The sequence below is a fragment of the Poecile atricapillus genome, chromosome 10 (assembly GCF_030490865.1).
Source record: "Poecile atricapillus isolate bPoeAtr1 chromosome 10, bPoeAtr1.hap1, whole genome shotgun sequence".
Lineage (NCBI taxonomy): Eukaryota > Metazoa > Chordata > Aves > Passeriformes > Paridae > Poecile > Poecile atricapillus.
Window position 1 is genome coordinate 17,268,084 of NC_081258.1, and position 20,451 is coordinate 17,288,534.

The 20,451-nt window shown below is 41.2% G+C and overlaps 1 protein-coding gene across 1 annotated transcript in view; it reads left to right on the forward strand.

Moving 5' to 3' along the window:
• Positions 1 to 20,451, forward strand: part of GAN (gigaxonin) — a 28,321-nt gene that overhangs the window by 2,174 nt on the left and 5,696 nt on the right. The window contains exons 2-9 of the mRNA XM_058846110.1: positions 11,605 to 11,719; positions 12,555 to 12,905; positions 13,380 to 13,597; positions 14,469 to 14,590; positions 15,096 to 15,208; positions 16,274 to 16,423; positions 16,750 to 16,886; positions 17,379 to 17,507. Of these exons, the coding sequence (XP_058702093.1) occupies positions 11,605 to 11,719; positions 12,555 to 12,905; positions 13,380 to 13,597; positions 14,469 to 14,590; positions 15,096 to 15,208; positions 16,274 to 16,423; positions 16,750 to 16,886; positions 17,379 to 17,507 (1,335 nt within the window). The remainder of the gene's footprint in view (positions 1 to 11,604; positions 11,720 to 12,554; positions 12,906 to 13,379; positions 13,598 to 14,468; positions 14,591 to 15,095; positions 15,209 to 16,273; positions 16,424 to 16,749; positions 16,887 to 17,378; positions 17,508 to 20,451) is intronic.

A 20,451-nucleotide genomic window follows, 5' to 3' on the forward strand; every position in this document is an offset into this window, starting at 1 on the left:
ATATGAAATAGAAATGAGCCATTGATTCATACTCTTCAAAATGCCTGAATGCTTTTTAGGTCATTTGCCATCATATTTTAGATGACCATATGCCTGACATTGAGTTTCAGAAGAATTGCTGTAGGTGGTAAGAGGTCATGTCCTTGGAAAAATTGCTGCTCAACTGTTACAGCAGGATGAGTTTACAGAAAATGTCTATTTTTTTACTGTGAAAAAAAATGCTTAATTAAAAGATACTGTAGATTATCCTACGGAGAAGTCCCTTTTCACAGAATTTCATTTTAAATTTTGCATTTTGTTAATCTCTGAAAAACATACTGGGGAAACATGGGTTAATTGTGTGTGTGAGGAATAAGAGCTCCAGACACAACTACATTAGCAACAAAACTTGTAGTCATTAGAGTTGTGGTTTTTTTAAACTCAGAATTGTTCAGGTTCAAATCTCATGAAGGAACTCATTAACTATGTGTGAAAGTAGGTTACCTGCATTAATATATAAATATGATTAAGTGTGGGGTTGTTTTTTTTTCGTTAAGCTTACTCATGTCTTCTCCTCAGGCTTTCAAGATGTAAAGAACCAAAAATACGTATACCTGATTCTTATATGGCACATTAGGAAACACACTTGTATTACCTAACTTTGCAGAGCCTAATTGTCACTTGCTGCCTGTCTTTCTTCTTTTTATCACTCCAGGATCTCTCTCTTAGTCCATCTGGTCTTCACATTGGGTAGAATTGGTGAGGTAGGTTGCCAGTGTTGGAGCATTGTGTTTTCAGCCAAGGGTAATGTTTCAGTGGCTCTTTTTGGAGATTAAATTAATCTCCACTTCATACCTAGTCTGTGCAAGTCCCATTTATTTTGAGTGCTGTTTTTTAAAAGCAAATCAGTTTAGGCCTCTATGTAAACAGTTATTGCAGGAGACACAAGAATTTTCTGCCTCTGTATTTTAAGAGTATCTGATTCCAAAGCTTTGGTACCACAGGCTGTTACAGTCTCCAAATGCCAATTGATTCAGATTGTTCTCATTTGAAAAATTCCAATATAAAGCTCGGAAAAATCCATTAAGTAATTTCAGAAGTAAAACTTGGAATAAAACTTGAAGTGAAGCAGTGGAAGTATGAGTTGATGTGGTGTTTTCAGTGTCTGGCTGTGTCATTATGTGCTGTGGCTGTGGGCAAGTTGGTGGGCGAGTTCAGAAACTGTAGGGTTTGCATGAATGCCTAGTTCAGGGTGTGAGTAGGAAAATAAGTAGGCATGAACTTTGTGAGGGGGTGGTTGGGTGTGAGCAGAGTCTGTGTGTGCTGAAGGATTTGTGCAGCCACAGAGAGAGGAGCGTTACCTGTTTTTTAGTTTTGCATGGAAGCTGTTTGGCTGACTGGTTATGAGTAGGACACTTGTAAATTACAGTGATGTGTTTTCCCACTAGTTATTTGGCAACTGGATTATCCACGCAGCTCAAAGATAGCAGCTTCAGTGGGGAGAGAAAAAAAGGCATGAAGTGGCACAGAAACATACTGGAAGTGTTATTGGTGTCATGGGTCCCACCTGCCTGTCTGACCCATAGGGTGCCTTCTGCAAATACAGAAAAATAAAAATGGCCATTTTCATTTTCAAATTTTACAGTGGGACCAGTAAGAAGTTTAATCTTTCTGGTAGTCTGATCCTTGAGGTCTTGACTCAACTGCTTAATGCCAAATGGTTTTGTAGCTCTCTCAGGGCAGTGAGGTCTGGGGTGGTTGTGTGAATTCCTACAGAATTCCCACATATGTACAGGTTTATCTAATCCCTCTGTGTGCCCCTGGAGCAAATGCTGCCATTTACAAAGCACAGGAGTCTCCCTGCATATCTCTAACATCTTGTGGTATGTTCCTGAGCCTGAGAAAAGGAGGGTTCCTCAGGAGGAAACCGCCACAGGACAAAGCGTGGTTTGGCTCAAGGCGATGTTGCTGTGCATCCCAGAGCAGTTATATTCAAGCCAGGTTACCTTTTGGCTTTCTCTTCTGTAACAAATCAGCCAGAAACCTGCACTTTTTTTGGTAGCACTCTTTGTCCTGGCAATTGCCTTAGTGTAGATCCATTGCCCTGGTTTAATTTATTTAGTTTGAGAGCCTGGTGTAAATGACAGTGGTGTAAGAGCAAACCCGAACAAACCATGCTTGCACTAGTAAGTTTGGCCTGAGTTGTGGCATCAATCTGCCAACCTTTTATAGGATAGATTTGGTCCAAGCATTCCTGGTATCCTCAGCAGTAGCAGCAGATGTTCCCATCTGAACAGAGCTGTCACTGTCTGGCATGAGTCGTTCCTGGCCAGCTGAAACTTGCAACTCTTTCTATTTTGTTCACTTACTGTCTTCGTGCCTGGATCACAGGGAGCATGTGGGAGCTACCTGAACAAAGAGGATATTTAAACCCACGTTCTTAGACAAATTTAATGTTACACAGAGCTTGTGCTGCTGCATTACAAATTGAATTAAGACATTTTTGTCACCTCAGCAAGTTTTGTCTTTGATTTTCACGCATCTGCGTGAGCAGATTACAGATGCCTGTGTGTTCTATACTATTCCCTAAGGCTTTTCAAACTCAGTAATGGACCAGTAATCATACTTAAATCTTTTTTTCCGATGAGCAAAATATAACTAAGAAAGAATGTAAATGTAAGGTTAAGTTCATATTATTTTTATGTACTTATAAATAGCTGTACTGCTTGTAAATGTGTTCTGGTCAGAAATAACCTGACAGCATTTGCATCTTCTCACTTGACCTGTTCAACCTTCTGACATCCCCAAAACACTGCAGACCTTGTAAGGCCCTGCCACGGCCAATGCTGAAATAGATTTCCATGGAATTGTGGGGGGACGTGCCCCCCATCTCTGACCTCCTGCTCTTCCTCTATGTGCTGGCACTTGGAGCATTTGCAGTTGGCACGAGGGGAGCCTGCTGAGACTCCATCCCTGTGTGAGTGTGTCTGGGAGCATCCACGAGTGCAGGTGTGGGAGGTGGGATGGGATGTCCCTCCTGCACCCGGGAGGTGCAACTGGGCACTTCTTGTTACACCTGTTGGACAATGAATATTGTAGAGCAAGGTCAAGTAGGAGTCAGGAGCTTCTGCTGCTTATTTCCTGGTACCTATTTGGTTTTTACTGACATTTATAGAGATCTTTTATAGTGTTTTAAAACTTTTCTTCAGTTTGGGATGACTATTGAAGTCAGGAACACATGGCAGCTGGAGCTGGGAGCTGTTTGGTTGTCAGAATCCCGTGCTCCCAAGTTCTGCTTTAGCCAAATCATGCTGTACTGGTGCCAGGGCTTTTTCCCTCTTCACTGGGTGTGCAGGGCAGTGTTGTGGTAACTGCACTGTCAAGGAGAGCTAAAAAGCCATTGTTGTCTTCAAGGTTTCTTTTGAGAAGTTTGTTTCTGGCAGTCTCCTGGGAGCTTTGGAGGCTGCCCTGGCAGTAGGAAGTCAGAAACAGATCAGGCCAGAATTTGCTTCCAGACTTTGTTTTTTAAGTTGGGCATAGTTTTGTTTTGGTTTTGACTTTTTAAAACATTAAATTGAAATGCTACCTATTATGTTTTAATGGTAGCTGAGTTGTAAAGTCTCTGTGACTTTGAGAGGCAATGAATCGAAATAGTTGCCTTGGCCAGAAACTCTCTGCCTGGCATAACTCAGAAGTGCCTACATGCATGTTATGTTTGGATAAGCAGTTGAGGGGCAACAGTGATAAAGGTATGTTAAAAGTTTATGGTTTAAAAAGGGATTTAGAAGCCACTATACCAGGCTTGAATGGGGAGTTGTTAATTATATTCCTGCTCCAACAAGCCCCTAGAGATTGCCTGAAGGGAAGAAGCCATAAGGCTCTTACCCAGCCCAAAATAGTGAAAAAATACAGTTGGGCTGCTGCTACATGTCAGGCAAAGGGAGAACTGGGAATCAGAGCATCATGTTTACCCAGGAAAACTAGAGATGAAATTTCTTGTCCTTTCTTTGTATCTGGAGACGTGCAGCTCATCTGCATGCCTGACGTAAGAGGCGAGCTGGGATGGAAGGTGTGGCAGGATGGGGCTGCTTGGGATGTCTGGGTAATTTATACTCTGTAGGTTCCCTTTACACTTGTGTTAATTGCCTTGTTTGGCAAAACTTTTATTATTAAAAGAACTTTTTTTTTTTTTCTTGATTTAGAATGTGTTTTGTGGCTGGAACAGGGCTGCTCTGAAGTTGCTGATGTGTCTGGAGCTGATGAGTCTGAAATGCTTGACTTGTGTTTTGGTTTTTTTGGTAATGTTTTTTTTTAATTCTTTGAACCTGCTTTTGTTTGTGTTAGTCTCAGCTGCAGTTACTAAAGGAACTTTTTCCTGGTGTGGACTGACAAATATGAGCGGTAATGAGTGGTTTGAAAGGATTTGTTTCCTCACTCTGTTCAGACTCTTACTCTGAATATTGTACAGAAGTTTCTCTCTGTGCTGGTACTGAGTACCAAAGTAGTGCTACCCATTCACAGGAGAGTCTCCACTCCTGTCTTTGCCTCTCATATTTTATCTTTGCCATGGCTTAATACATCCAAAAACCCAAAATAAATCACTGCTTATGCACAGCTCTGAAAATCCTTGTCCCTGTCAAGGAAGTATGTCCTTAATACCATGTGGTTAGTGGCTGGTTTATGTCCTCAGGCACATTGGTTTACATCCCCTGGATGATGTGGGCTGCCTGGTGCTCTTGTTTATGGACATGGGGAGTGCTCTGTGTTGGAGACTCGTGTGCTGATGAAATCCGTGTTCCTGGTTCGTTTTTCCTCTTGGCCATGGCATTGCTTTCTGTGAAAGTCTTGCTGATCTGTGTTTTCCAGCTCTGGGCATATCCAGAATTCCGGTGCTTCCCTCAGTTGGATTCCACACATCTTCCAGCTGTTCCACAATACTACTCATGCACTTAAAATTTTGTCCATTTGACTTTGTACTTACCAGCAATTATGAAAATCTTTCTCCTACTCTGTTGCTTATTCCTCCCATGTGTTGTGAGGATAAGTGAGGTATAAAAACCTGGTTAATCCAAGTTTTCCCAGCAGATCTATTGGTGTTTGTTAAATAATAATAATATTAGTAAGTTACAGGAATATTTGGGTTATTAGACACATGCTACACAGCATTGCATTTCATAAATATATTTAACAGCAAATTTGGCAGCATGGGTATGGCACTGTACTTGTTTCTTCTAAAAAAACATTTTTAACAAGTTCAAAAGTAGAGTTCATTTGAAAGAAGACATATTTCAAGTAAGACACGCTTCATTTCTTGGCTTAAAACTCTATTTCAAAAACGTCTTCCCTTCTTTTTCTGAGGAAGTCCTGGTTCCAAACCGCTAGCTAAAAAGTGTCACACTTCTGGCAATCCTCAGTTCAGTGAGTGGACTCGAATGTCAAGTGGAGCAGAAAAAAACCAAACCCAGAGCACCTTTCTAAACCCAGTGTCAGGTGTTTCTATCACAGGAAGGTCCATCACAGATGAACAGCGACTGCTGAACCAGGTCTGCTCCACCACATCACAGGAGAGCCCGAGCTGTTCTTCGTGCCATGTGCAGGGTGCACGAGCCACAGGTGCCCAGCAGCTCGTCTGCATTGCTTGTGTTTGACCTGTTTGCAAGCTCAGTTGGTGCAGTTGCTTGGTTGTTTTCTGTGCTGGCAAAAGAAACCCAAAGTGAAATGAAACATCAGGTCCTTGGTGCTGCTGAGAGCTCCCAGGGTCCATTCTTGGCAGTTTGTTGAGTGTGTGTTCTGTCTACTTAGGGCTAACTCACATGTTTAGGCAAGACACTCTGGTTGAAGGTAGATTTCCAATTTAGATTACAATCTAGCTCTGGATGAGCTCAGTGTAATCAGGATAATTTCAGATTTTCATGGTAAACAAGCTCTTCCTTGAGCAAAGCCCATGAGCCCTGTACATGTCCCCTGTGCTGCTATTGAAGGAATTGCCTTGTTCCCTTTCTTATGGAAAGGGGGGAAGCCACATTTTTGCCTGACTTAAACTTTTCAATAGCTGAAAAAATTAAGTTATATGTCACAGTTTTTGTTTCTCTTAAAGCAAACACAGCAACTTCTGCAGGTTTTTGTGCTGAGCTGTTAAATGGACTGCTTTGCCTTGAGATCTGAAGTTGGAGTTACAGATAATCTTAAGGAGAGAAACATAGGAGACACATAGGAGAGGCACAGCCAAAATCCTCTGAGAGCTGGCACCCTTTGCAGGGTGTGGTGAAGACTGGCTTTTATGTGTGGTGCTAAAGGCCAGGGTGCGACCTGAAAGGAAACCTTCTGATTTGGTTGTAAAATATCTTTTTGGAGGATGGCAGTGGGTGGAGTGAACTGCTGCATCATGTTTTTATGTCTGACCTGTTTAATAATGTGATTATTAAGGGTTTTTTTTGCACGTAGAAAGACCAGCCTTTATGGGAGAAAATGTTGCAAGGATAAAGGCAGACAAATGAAAAACTTGACCATTAAGATGGCCAGTCCTAAGTAGGACTTAATTAGATTTACCATGGAAAACTTGTACTTGAAAGACTCAAAGCTACATGAGGAAGCCCTGACCAGGAGACTAAATTGACCTTATGTTTGCATCAAAACAGATTTTTTTTTGTTTTCTCCTTAGAGATGCAAAATCTCCAAGTACTCACTTGTCATTTTTGGGACTGAGTCATCCTTGTGAACATGTTTTAGGTTTGGTGCATGTCTTTGCTGGAACCATTTGTTGGAGGTCCAGCTTCATTTTAAAATGCTGATGCTCTCTGGAGAGGGCCAAAACACTGGTGCAGGTAAAGGATAAATCATCAAACCCCAATTTTATTGCCCTCTGGTTTCGAAGGACAGCTTTGCTGCTTGAGTATTAAAGTTTGCTAGTGTGGCAATACTGGCAGAGCATGTGTAGACCAGCCCTTAATGGCTAATCTGGAGCAAAATCATTAATTTGGGAAGACAGCTCCTTTCCAAGAGACAAGTGTCTCCCTCTTGTCTCCTGCAGTCTGGTTCCTGGCACCCTGCAGTGTAAGTAGGTCAGCGAACTGCGTTTGCACCGCGGTGACGTGAGAGCAGGTAAAAGTTTTGTGTTGCAAAGCATCAAACCCAAAGCGTCTGTCTGTTTTTATGATGATTTTTTGTCTGTCAGATTTTTTGATGGCTGTTCACTGTAAATATCAACAGTCTACTTGTGGTGAATGTGGTCTGGAGCATTCTCATAGGCACAGTCTTTGCAGACAGGTGTTTTCTTGTTTAGGTTCCAATATACCTGCACTCTAAGGATTAAAGCTTTCCAAGAGTTGTGCTCTTGTTCTCTGTATAACTTATGTGGCCATAGTAAAAACACATCAGTTGTCTTTTCTTAATAGTTTACAGATAAGGCAGAGATTTCAAAGATTAAAATATTCCCACAAAATTAGGTCTGACTCAGGAAAGCAAGTGGTGTTGGTGGTGGCCAAGTTCCTAATTTGAATTTTCACTTTGTTTGTTGTTTTGTCTAGTTGAGTTTTTAAAAGTGATTATTCCCCTCCTGTAAACTTTCAACTGTAAAATGTAAGAAAACCAAGTTTGCAGACCCATAGATTTTTTTTTAGAACCTGCTCCTTAAAAATCATAACTGTCCCACAACAGTGCTTTCACAGGGATTGACTGTAAGTTCAGAAGTATTGGTTGTATTTTGATTTGTTTTGCTCTTTCAAAGTTACAGTAAATTGGAAGTTCCATCCTGATTTTAACAAGAACTGTGGACAGTCTTAATTTACCTGTTGGTTTGCTTTTTCCTTGTTTTTTTGTTTGTTTTTTTTTATTTCATTAGATGTAAATTGTTGTTCCTAGCAGGATCAGCATCAGTTCTTGAGGTGTTTTCATTCTGAGGATTCACCTTGCCTATACTGCTTACATATGCAGAGGAGGTACTGGAATTTTTATCCTCATTCTGCCTCATGTAGAGCATTTCAGATGACTCATTAGGATTGTATTCCTTAAGTGATGTGGAACAGCAGATTCTAAATTTGTCACACAGACAACATCAAAACACAACATCAACCCGTTTGTTCTCATGCCACTGGCTCAAGGTGTTGTGTATGCCAGCAGTTTTCCTGACGAGACACAAGATGTTGGGGTGGATGTTGAGAATTTATAGAACAGTTTATGTTACTGGAAGCAACTTCAACTTACAATCATGGTCTTAATTAAGAAATGGAAATTATTGTTTTAAAGCGTGTATGGAGTCAAGTTGCTCAAAATTAAATTACTTGAGAAAACAGGATGAAGAAGTTGCCTTGTTTCATTTCCTCCAGCTCCGTCTTGGCTGTGCTCTGCTCCCAACTCCTGGCTGGGAGGGTTATTTCCTTCTAGATCTTGATGTTCTGGTCTTCCATCTGAATTAAGACTGAGGCAGCCTTTTCTGCTGTGGTTTGACAGCTTGGAGTGCTTTTAAAGCAATTAGAAATGTCTGCAGTAGGAAGCTGCCACATGCCTGTGTTGGAAGCAGCTGTGCTGCAGCTGGTGCATCTCTGCACCTTGGGTTGCCGGTTGCCACTTCCAGCTCTCAGCCCCACAAATCACAGGCTGAATAAATCACCCTGAGGAGAAGTGTGGCAGAAAGAAGGCATCCTCCTTCTGGGATGCTGACAGATTGGAAAGCCTCTGCTTGAGCATTGTTGGGAACTTATTTTCTAAAGTTAAATTTGATAGAGGGCAAGGGTTAAATATTTCACCATGAGCTGCCCATTGTCTTTCTGAACTGGGAACAAACGTGTTTGGAAACTTTCTTGTTCTGTTTCTGTGTGTTATGACAGGGATGCCCAGGCCTCACTTGCTGGTGAGGGAGGTGTGGGTGCAGGTCACAGCTGGTGCTGGGTGATGCAAGAGGAGATGTGGCTCCTCTCCCTCTGCTCACACACCTCCTACTTTTCTCTCCTCCTTCAGCTTTCTTTCCATTTGGACTTACAATTTTTTTTTTCTTAAACTTTTCCAGCTCCAAACCTAGTTATAATATGTCCTTGCATCATATTTTTCCTCCCCTCTTCCCAACAGCCAGTAGCTGTCCTGCAGTTTTGATGTGAGTGACAAGGAGTACCTCCAGCTGCCTTTGGGAATGGCTCTCTTGGCATAGCTCAGAAGTACTTGTACTGAAATAAATAACCTTGCATTTTATTAACCAACAAATTAAAATCATGTGACAGATGTATCACTATTGCTTCCCATGACAGATGATAGGAACAAAACTTGATCTGGGAGCTGGGGAGTGTTTGCATGAGGTGAATGTTTGCTTAGATACTAGTGTCTTTAACTTTGAAGTAATTTGATTTGTTCTCAAGGTTATTCTTCTGCTTTGTGTTTTGGCTTTGCATTAGGGCCTAGGTCATTTCTTTTCAGCTTAAGAACTGTTGATGCCTGAAAAAGTACACAGTAATTAGAACATCAACCCTGATAAGACCCAAAAGCTGTGAACAACACTTTCTTGTTACCAGGAGGCGCCAGTGTAAAGTCCACGCAATAAGGTGATTTAGCTTGGGTGTGTACAGGTGATGCTGAGATGAAAGTTAATGATAAATAGCACGAGTCCTTTCCCTAATCTCCCCATTAATGCTGGCATCAACATGCTTGTTGTATGCCTTGGACCTGTTTTAAGCCCCACACTGTGTTGGACACCCTGGGTTCTGAGTAGATACTGCTGTGTATTTGATCATAACAGCTGCTTACAGGTACCTGACTTCTGTGAGATCCAGTCTGTCTTTTCTGCTGAAGGAAGCCAGACACCATGAACCTTGATACATTTTATGTTCAATTAAAAGAAAACACAGTTTCATCCTAGGAATCAAGAAGTGCCTTTTATTACAAACCAAGAATCCCAGAACTCAAGTGTAAATGGAGGTAGTTTGGATAGATTTGAAAATGTGTGTAAAGAAGCCTTTGCTCTGTTAGAAGTGAAAAGGCACATTGGTCTGTGTGTATATGTTCTGTGGCTTGTTTGGAGCATGCAGACATGAAAAATGCACATTGCACATGGGCAAGGATATGGGGTTGAGGTACACGTTGTACATTCTGCTGGAAATGTACATTTGGGACAGGAGTTTTCAGCTGACAAGCTGTAAATCAGTGCCTGCTATTGCAGCATGAGCTTTAATGGGAGTCACATAATTTTCCTAATCTCCTTCCAAGTGTTAGGAAATAAACAATTTCCTAATCCACACCAGGTTGTTGTTGTTATTTGTATTGTAACTTGTGCCAGGTGCTGTACAGACAGGGGGATGCAGCCCCAGCCCTGGTGCACCGCTACCTCCGGGTGTTCTGCAGAGCAGAAAGGGGATGTGAAGACAGAACCACAAGTATGATGAGATGAAGGGCTAAAATTACTGCCCTTATTCACACTTAAAAATAGCTCCTTACAGACTTAGGTTTTATTTGATGTGAGTTACAGCTTACTTTGTGAGAAACTAATTTATTCCTATATGAGTAAGTGAGGCAGAATCTGCCCTTAGCTGAGACCTATTTATGTATTTGCTTAGCATGAGTGTGGATAGCAGGAGGCTGGGCACTTTCAGCTTAGCAAAGCCACAGCTTTTCACATTAAGAAACTGATTCTATCTAAGGATATATTCAAATGAATGTTAAAAAGTTTAAAAAGCTTTCATTTTAGTGTGCTGTGGTGTAGATGTAGGTCACTATACCTGGGTCACTATACCCAGATGTAGTGAAACAAACTTTCTTGTCTCTATATAATGTATTCTTCATTGACCAAAATGTGGAAAAATATGTTTAAAAATATCTTTTATTAGCTCTTGTGGCTGTTTGCACCAGACTGCTGGATGCTGCTCCCTTTTGAACACTTAAGGTTGTCTCTCCTGAAAGAAGTGCTTGCACTGACAGCTGGTGGAAAGCAAAGTGTCTGCTGTGCTATTATTATTTCCTCACCTTTTCCCCTAGCTCCCACCATTCTATTCACAGACACATCACAGTGCTCCTGGTATGTTTAAAGAAATGGCTTGTAAGTGAAGTGTCCACTGATGTAGATGAATATTTAAAGCTCTGCTGAGCAGCACATGGGCTGTTTCCTGCAACTGTGAGTGCATGGCTTGGTTACAGCCAGGCACAGCATTAGGCTGATAACATCATAAACTACACAAAATGGTAATGCAATCCAAATGTTTGTGCTGCCAGTGAATATTCTGATCACATCTGCTAACTCTGATTATTTTTCCTTGGTAAAAAAAGTTTTGGTTTTTTTTGCTTTGGGTTTTTTTCCACCTTTATCAAAGCAAATTCTTGTGTTTCATCTGTCAGCAGGGCTTCTGTTCTGTTGCAAGGTTTGAGTGAAGTTTCTGAATGCTTGTGATGAATGAGCTGGGATAAAAAATACTTTGGCTCTTTGATGACCTGGGTAGTTTGCAAGTCTGACAGATTTGTTCAGTTTGGAGATGTGATGAGCAGTATCAGAGGCCATACCTACGTGGTAATTCAAGGCACATTGAAAGGTTTTAACATCTCTGTTGTGGCTCGAGAGATCCATATTCTGAGACGTCGGATTCTTCAGAAACTGACAGCAGGCAATGCCTGGATTTTGAACTTTCCTCTTTTTCTTTTCTCTTCTCTTAGAACAAAATTGAATTACAATCCTCCAAAGGATGATGGCTCAACGTACAAGATTGAACTCGAAGGGATATCTGTTGATATCATGAAAGAGATACTAGATTACATCTTCAGTGGGCAGGTATGGTATTAAAAAAAACCAACCTAAACCTCACTTGGACTATTTGGTTAAATAACTTGAGTTTTAACACTACTATCCTGAAAGATGTTTAAAGCTTTGTGGTAAAACTTCTGCAGAGTGGGACTGTGCATATGAAGTAGAGGCAGTAGGTTCTGCAGGAGTTGTCTCTGCTCTTCTTGTGCAGCAGGGGAGGACTTTAAAATTTGGAGTCAGTGTCAAATACTTGTGTTAAAATTAGTGGCTACCTGCTTTAAAACAGTCAGTGTTTGTCAGTGGTGGCAGAGGACTGCTTTGGTAGCCACAGAGGTGCAGACCCCATGACTGAGCATTACAGAACACCAGGCACCCTCCCTCCCTGCCCCTCGTGCCCACCTCTCTGGCCTCTTTTCAGATCTGCCTGCCAGGAGCCTTAGCAGCCGTTAAAGTTGGTGTGTCCTGTTTGTTTGGAACCAGACTGAGATTGCTGAACGAGTTTAGCATTCAGCAGAAAAAGAAAAGGCAGATTTGGCTTGAAATTCATTCCTGCATGTATTTAAAAAAAAATATTTATTTATTACAGAAAAATTCATTTTAGGTTCCTGGATGAGGTGAGCAATTTTATGCTTGGTTACTTCAGGAACTTCCCAAAATTTCTGCTTCACACCTTCTGTCAAGCAAATGCCTTTCCAACCCTGTGATAATTAATAAATGGTTAGCAATCATATCAGTTTCTCCTAATTTTTACACTGGAATTGATACTCCATTTTTCAGCCTCTGAGAATGAGTGTAATGAATGCAGGCATGTCATGGAACAAATGAGTGATAGTAGCTATAACTTCTAAATTAATTCTTGCAGATCAGGCTAAATGAAGAAACTATCCAAGATGTGGTACAGGCAGCTGATCTCCTGCTGCTTACAGACTTAAAAACTCTCTGCTGTGAGTTTTTAGAAGGTTGCATAGCTGCTGAGAACTGTATTGGTATTCGGGACTTTGCACTGCACTATTGTTTGCATCATGTTCACTACCTTGCCTCAGAGTATCTGGAAACTCACTTTCGAGATGTCAGCAGCACAGAGGAATTCTTGGAACTGACTCCTCAAAAACTGAAAGAAGTGCTGTCGATGGAAAAGCTCAATGTTGGAAACGAAAGATACGTCTTTGAAGCGGTGATTAGGTGGATTTCTCATGATTCAGAATCCAGAAAGGTCAGGACATCCAAATGTTTGTATTTTGAACATGGCGCAAATCGGAGCGTTCATTCTAATCAGTGGGAACTATTAGATAGAATTATATTAATCTATTTCAAATAGATCTGTTTCTTTCAGAACTAATCTTATAGAATTTATTGAATTTTGCTTGAAATGCAGACCATGGCATTGAAGTAAAAGGGTGTGCTGATGATATATCATCTGCTGCCTTTATTATTTGATAAACATTAAGAAAAAAAGCACCATTTTGGCATTTGATGGTATAATCTTGTTTACATGGTGGGAAAGCAAAAGTAGCACATTTATAGAGAAACCTGGAGGACTTTGATGCATTTTGTTACTAACACTGTGTTGTATAGTTTATTGCTTGCCAGTATCAAAATCTCTCGAACATTTGCTAAACACAGAAGCATCTGCATGTCCTGGTGCCTCGGTGCTGGGGGTGATTTTGTGTCCCTGCTGCCTCCCCAGGTCCACATGAAGGATGTCATGTCGGCAGTGTGGGTGTCGGGCCTGGACGCTGCCTACCTGCGCGAGCAGATGATGAGCGAGCCGCTGGTCCGCGAGATCGTCAAGGAGTGCAACAACATCCCCCTGACACCCCCGCAGCAGGGAGAGGCCATGCTGGCCTCCTTCAAGCCCCGGGGCTACTCCGAGTGCATCGTGACTGTTGGGGGGGAAGAGAGAGTGTAAGTGTGTGGTGGCACCACAGCTGGCCCCAGTGCCAGCACTCACGGCTCTCCAAAAACAGAGTGCAGAGAATATGCACACCTATTGCTTATTACTCTAGCATTTCAGTTTGTTTTAGGTTGGTCAGACACACCTAAAATACCTTTGGGGATGATTCAGTAATAAATAGTTATTTTGTTTCTGACATTCAATGTGTAATAAACTTAGAGTAGGGTTGTTTGTTCAGTAAGTGTTCGCTGTTTTTTTTTTAAACTGAATAGACTTAAACACAGAATCATTTCTGATGATCTGACAATCATCTATAACAAAACTTAGAAGTAATGAATGTGTGCTTTAAACTGTTTAGTTTATAATAGATGTGGTTCCAAAAACAAAAGTCATTATTGGTGCATCTGAGATAAGGTGAAAATTCCCATTCTACATAATAATCCCTTTCTTGAGTACCCCCTGCAGCAGAAGGAAGGGTTCTGTCCTGTTTAAATAAAGCTAGCATTTAGATGTAGCTCTTTTATAGAAGTGCAGTAAACCACTCAGATAACATTTTGCATGTCAGTTTGTGAATCACTTTACTCAGACATTACTAATACTCTCTGTCAGTTCTTCTTAGCTTGTTCAAACTTCATAAAAAAGGTTACAGGCAGATACAGTAGGAATGAAGTGAATAAGCTTTTCATGTCTCCAAGTCTGTACAAACTCAATTTACACGTTTGGTTTGGGGGTCTTCTGCTTACCAGGGAAATGCCACATGATGAATATAGATCTTGAAAACAAGAACGAGCAAGCTTTGAACATGAGGTGTTAACAGTGAACTTGTAAAACTCTGTCTTTGTCTTTCTGTTTCTGCTTGTTCCCTCCCCACCCTGTGTTCAGATCACGGAAACCAACCTCAGTGATGCGGTGTATGTGTCCTCTTTATGATCCCAATAGACAGCTCTGGATTGAACTTGCTCCTATGAGTATTCCAAGGATCAATCATGGAGTATTGTCAGCAGGTAAAGGGGAACTTTGTCTTTGTAAATTCAATGTTATGAAAACTTACCAGTGCCTCAGAATCTGACATACAGCTTACAATAATAATAATAATATATTTTCTTTAAGACTGACTGCACTGGGGTTATTTCATGCTTCCCCTTTTTCTGCCCAAAACTGTACTTGATTCTGTGAAAAACCCTGTCATCTGAGTGTCTTAAAATCACTATTCCTGCAACTTTTTGTGGGAATCTGCTACATCTGTCTCTCCAGGAGTATTTCATGTGTTAAGTAAATTCTAGTTGCTGCATCACTGAATATGTTGAAAGGTATCTGCAGGGGTAGACTTGAGTCAGATGTAACTGTGCTTTACCTTCTCCAGTTCAGAGTCTGACCTGTGACTGGTCTGGATCTCTTGGTGAATTCCAGAATACAGCTTGCCAGTCATGTAGTTTTGCTCAGTGTGCAGATGTGAGTGCTCTTCTTGAGAGTCCTGTTCTTAAGATCATGTTCCATTTTGTTTTACAGAAGGATTTTTATTTGTGCTTGGTGGTCAGGATGAAAACAAGGGAACGCTAAGCTCTGGAGAGAAATATGATCCAGACACCAATTCATGGAGTTCCTTACCACCAATGCATGAGGCAAGATCTCTATCTAACTGTTGGGATTTAAGTTTTTACTTTGGCAAAATGTTCCTTTTCTTCTGCAAAATTTTATTCTGAATCTCCAGTCGCTTGCATCTTACACATTCAAAATCATGCTACAGACTGACTCCTGTTTATATCCTGTTGTTCTTGTGGTCTGATGCTGACTGCTGGATCTGGAAAATCTAAACAATTGGTGAAGAGCTAACTGTAAGATGAACTACAAAATTTCAGGAATTTCATAATGAATCAGTCCTATAGTATACTTAATGTTCTGCGTATACTGGCCTTCTAAAACAAGAGACCTCTGAGATGGACAAAGGGATCGGACTGTGCAGAAAAGATGGACAGAGGACTGGCCAACATACAGAACTTGGCTTGCACAGACATATTTAGGTTTGGTTTGAGTTAATGCTTCCTTCTTCATAATAACATTCCATCAAAAAGTAACAGTTTGTTATTTGTAAACATATATCCTTAGTACACCTGTGTTTTTATCTTTGTAAATCAGCACAGGGCGTTTATTAAGAAGTTATTTACCACAGGATTTTCCTCTTTGCAATCTCTGTTTGACAAAGGCATGTAAATTTGGCTACAATTTTAGTTATGATGCATTAAGTTTCCTGCTCGTGATGTGTTTGCTGTGAGACTGAGGCGTAGCTGGGCTCATACATACAAAATAGAAGAGCTGCCTTTGCACAGATAATGGGTCCAGGCTTTGCTGCTATAGAGACCTGAAAGCAACAGCCTCATTGCAGAGACCACCACTATGGGAACTGAAATATTGCCAAGCTCTGTTCTCTGATTTCTGTGTGGTCTCTTTGGCTTCTGCTGCTCTGCTTCTTTTTTTTTTTTCTTTTGATACCTTGTTTTGTTTAGTTGATTAAATTAATAATCTTATGCTGGCGTTTACGACTTTACATTAAACAAAACAAACAAAACAAAAGCCAGGCATAATACCAATAGCACTTTGCAGACAGATACTCTGAAAAATAAGATTGTATTCATTTATTCACAATGGCAGTTATGTTTTTCAATGTTGACTTTATTGATGTTCCTTAGGCACGACATAATTTTGGTGTGGTAGAGATTGATGGGATTCTGTATATTCTGGGAGGTGAGGATGGTGAAAGGGAGCTGATCTCTATGGAGAGCTATGATATTTATAGCCGGACCTGGACCAAGCAGCCAGACTTGACCATGGTTAGAAAGGTAAAAACTACATCCTATATCATTGTGTTGCTTCTTGTTAAACAGCTAATGCAAATATATGTATGTATATATATAAAAATATGTATTTTAATATTTTGCTTCAAGTAGAAGCTGTAGCAAATAGTCTCAAAATGAAATGAGAATGAGCAGCTTCTCTCTTTATACACCAAAACAAAACTGTGGCTGAGCATTTTTATGCCTCACATTGTTTGACACGTGGTACAGGCAACCAAAATGTGTCTGTGTGTGTGTATAGACAGCTTTGAGCTCTCAATACTATGCATTTATGTGTCATTTTAGATATATTTTTCTTTTTTGTCCATAAGATTGGCTGCTATGCAGCTATGAAGAAGAAAATCTATGCAATGGGTGGAGGCTCCTATGGAAAACTCTTTGAATCTGTGGAGTGTTACGACCCCAGGACTCAGCAGTGGACAGCAATCTGTCCTCTCAAAGAGAGGAGGTGAGGGAAAATGGAAGGGGGTGGGACTAGATTGCTTTTCCAGCAATCTGATCGGAGGAAAGTATCCTTTTGCTGATGAATCTGTGAAGATGGGCTGTGAATCTCACCAGGTCTTTCTGAGTCATGGTAGCCTGTAGTTAACATATGGCTGAATAAAGACAAGCATCCAAGCAATAAATACAAATTTTGTAGAAACATACAAGCAATAGTTCCCTGATGAAAAAATGAAAACTAGAAATTGTAGTTCAATTGGAACTTCACAATATTTTTAGACAGAAATATTTTACTGGTTTTTTTTCTTTTATGATCTGAATTAGGTGCTTACAATTAATATCCATGACTCATCTTGTTGGATATTTAAGGCAACTGTATATGTGTATAAATAAACGTGTATAAATAAATAAAAGAGAAAAATATGAAGAAAGTTCAGAAGGGTATGCAAAAGGTTTTTGATTCATTGCATTAATATTTTTTCCTCGTTTGGATTTTCAGATTTGGGGCAGTGGCCTGTGGAGTTGCCTCTGAGCTTTATGTATTTGGTGGGGTCAGGAGTCGTGATGACAGCCAAGCCAGTGAGATGGTGACATGCAAATCGGAGTTTTACCATGATGAGTTTAAAAGGTAACTGGCTGCAACTCTAGAAAATAATTTGCCATCCAGTCATCTGCCTGTTCCCTCACCCCTTGTTCCTGCACTCCAAAGCACATGAGGTCTGTGTCATGTACCTGTTGCTCGTTTCACTTTGTGACAGGGTATGGCCATTTCTGAAGGCCCATCCACTCCACTTTTCCTTCTAACATGCCAAGCCTAAAGCCCTGGAGCCACCATGTGGGTCTTGAGTGCCCCTGGACAGGAGAAGCACCTTGGTCACACAGGGTGTTTGTGGTTCTTCCCCTGCACTCTGCAATTTCCAAGTGCAGGGTACTGCTGCCCACCCCTGTGGTGCCCACAGCTCCCTGTTGAGTGCTCATTACAGGTCTTTTCCAACCTAAGTGATTCCATGGTTCTATGGAAGAATGTATGTGTAGAAAGGGATATTTCTTTATGATCCAATCCTCTCTCCAAAGATTTGCAGCTTAGGGAATTTCTAAGCTAGAGATAAGAAATGTCATGCATTTCCGTTCCAAGCATTTAGAGCTGATGACACCTATGTAGGCTTTTGCCATAGGAAAGACACTATGGATGCTATACATCCCAGAGCCACCTCACCACACTGCATGGCTCATCTCCTTCTGTTTGTTTTGAATTTGCTTCCTATTACTTCATTTGTTATCTCTTGGCTCTGGTAGTGGAATCCACCTTACTATATGTGGTAACCATTCAAAATGTTACCTTACACTGAATTTTTTGTTTAGTCACCTTATTCTCCAGTCATAACTGACAAACTTGGTTCTTCCAGTGACTTTCTTCTTGCATATTACTGTAAATTGGATTATTCTTCTTTCATAAATTAAATTTTAAAAAGACTTTGTGGTCAGATGTTTCAAGGCTTGTTGACAAGAGAAGGAGATTAGCATGTCTTTGTTAGAAGATCAAGACTGATTATGACAGTGACCTGTATAAAAGGACACAAAAATAGAACAGTGGATGTAAATTCATTATATAATTTTCTTGCAAGATATGGTTGTAAAGAGACTTTAATTTCTGTATGAAGAGGTCTTCTCTGTTGTTCAAAGTGATGCCTAAACTAGCTATAATCAAATGAAGCTGAAGAAAAACATCCTTTAAATTGGTTAGAGGAAGCAGGCAGATCAGAGGGGCTGTTGCTGCTGCTGCTCGCTCCCTTAGCATTTGCTGGCCTTCTGGAGGCTGGGGAAATGGTAGAGGTTTATTAACGTTTTGCAAGAGGTCTTTGGAAAAGAAAGAACCGTGGAAAGAAGTGCTCCCCTCTCTCCTACTTGTTATTTTCAGCTGATTTACTTGAAATATTTCCAGCCTGATTCTGTTCTTCAGAAGGTTGTAGCTCATGATTCCTCAGCAGTGGCTGCAAACCTGTTTGGCTGGTTGATGCAGGTTGAGCTTCCACAATGTGGAGTTTGGGGAGCTGGGAGGGCCCAGCCGGGTGCTGCAGGTGAGTCCGTGGTGCCACCTGCTGACTGCAGCACCCACACCTGCCACAGTGGTGTGGATTTGTGTCTGCTTGGTGGCATCCCCGAGGCCTTTCAGGGTTCCAGTGGTGAAACTGCAGCTGCCCCAGTTGCTCTGAGCGCTGGGTGTGCGGTGTGAGGGCTGTGCTGGCACGGGGCAGGGGAGGCAGCAGAGGTGACTGATGGAGCTGATGGAGGAGGCACATGGGGAGGGAAGCCAAGATATCAGACTTTGCATTTCTGCTCTGCCACTGCCCAGTCTGAGCTTAGAAATCTAACTCAGCATGAACCTGCAGACAGGGCACAGGTTGTGGGTGTTCCTGTGGAGGTGAGGGACCAGGGAAGGCTGGGATGGTGGCAGCTGCTGCCTGGGGATGGTGCTCCTGGGGTTTGGAAGGCCCCAGCTGAGCCCAGGGGTGCTGCAGCCAGAAGAGGGTGCAGTGTCTCTGTGTTATGTTCCAGCACTCAGCTCCAGGGTCTGTCAGTTATCCCAGGTTTCGGTACCCTCAGAGATCTGTGTAACAGATCAGTTCTAGGCAGTCTCAAACCAAAATTCACAGTGACTTTTTAATACGTGACAATATTGTATACTTTGTAGTGAGCTGTGGGTTTTTCCAGCTGTTTTTAAGTGCAGAACTCCATTGTGTTCACTTTCTCTGTGGATGGAGAGAACTCTCTGGACTGTGAGTTCAGTGGGACGGTGTTGGTTATGGTGTACGTGCAGCCATGCACGCCTGTGTCACCTGCACAAATTTCCATGAGTCCCTCAGGCCTCATGGCCAGAGCACAGGGTCGAGCATCATCCCAGGCACCCAGAGTCTGAGTGTCTGAGTTACAGGTTTTACTCCTGTGTGAATGTCTAAGGACATACTCACATCAGTATATAAACATATTAATTCATGTAAGCTGCCATAATTCTGGCTTGAATTGGATTAAAGGACTGGACTTGTTTAATATTGTTTACTTTGACAGTAACTTACTCTAAAATAACTCACAGTGCAGAGTCTTTCAAAATTGTTATTCTTAACCATGACGAAGACTTTTCAAAGACTGGGGATATGCTGAGATCTTCACACTAGCAAAAAAATAAACATTGAGACTCCTGTTAAGCTGTGCTGTATAAACAAGTAATAAAATAAATGAAGTGAGACAGAATAGTAGCATCCACATGAAATGTGAACAGGGTAATGTAGGAAATAATTCTCATACTTGAAGTGCTGCTGTAACTGAGATTTTTCAATTAATAAATGTTTTGTCAGCCTGTCTTTAGAGTCATGTGCATGAGTGGATTTAAGTGAACCCAAAGATAGAAAAAGCTCTATGTCAGACTGCAGGGTTTTTGCAGGATGTAGATTTTTTTCCAAAGGCTGTAGATTGAGCTTTGTGTGCACTGTATCCTGTTTTTTTAAATATCGATCAAGCTAAAAACAGATTTAATTAATGTGAAAATGGAAGATGGAAATGTGAAGGTATCCTTC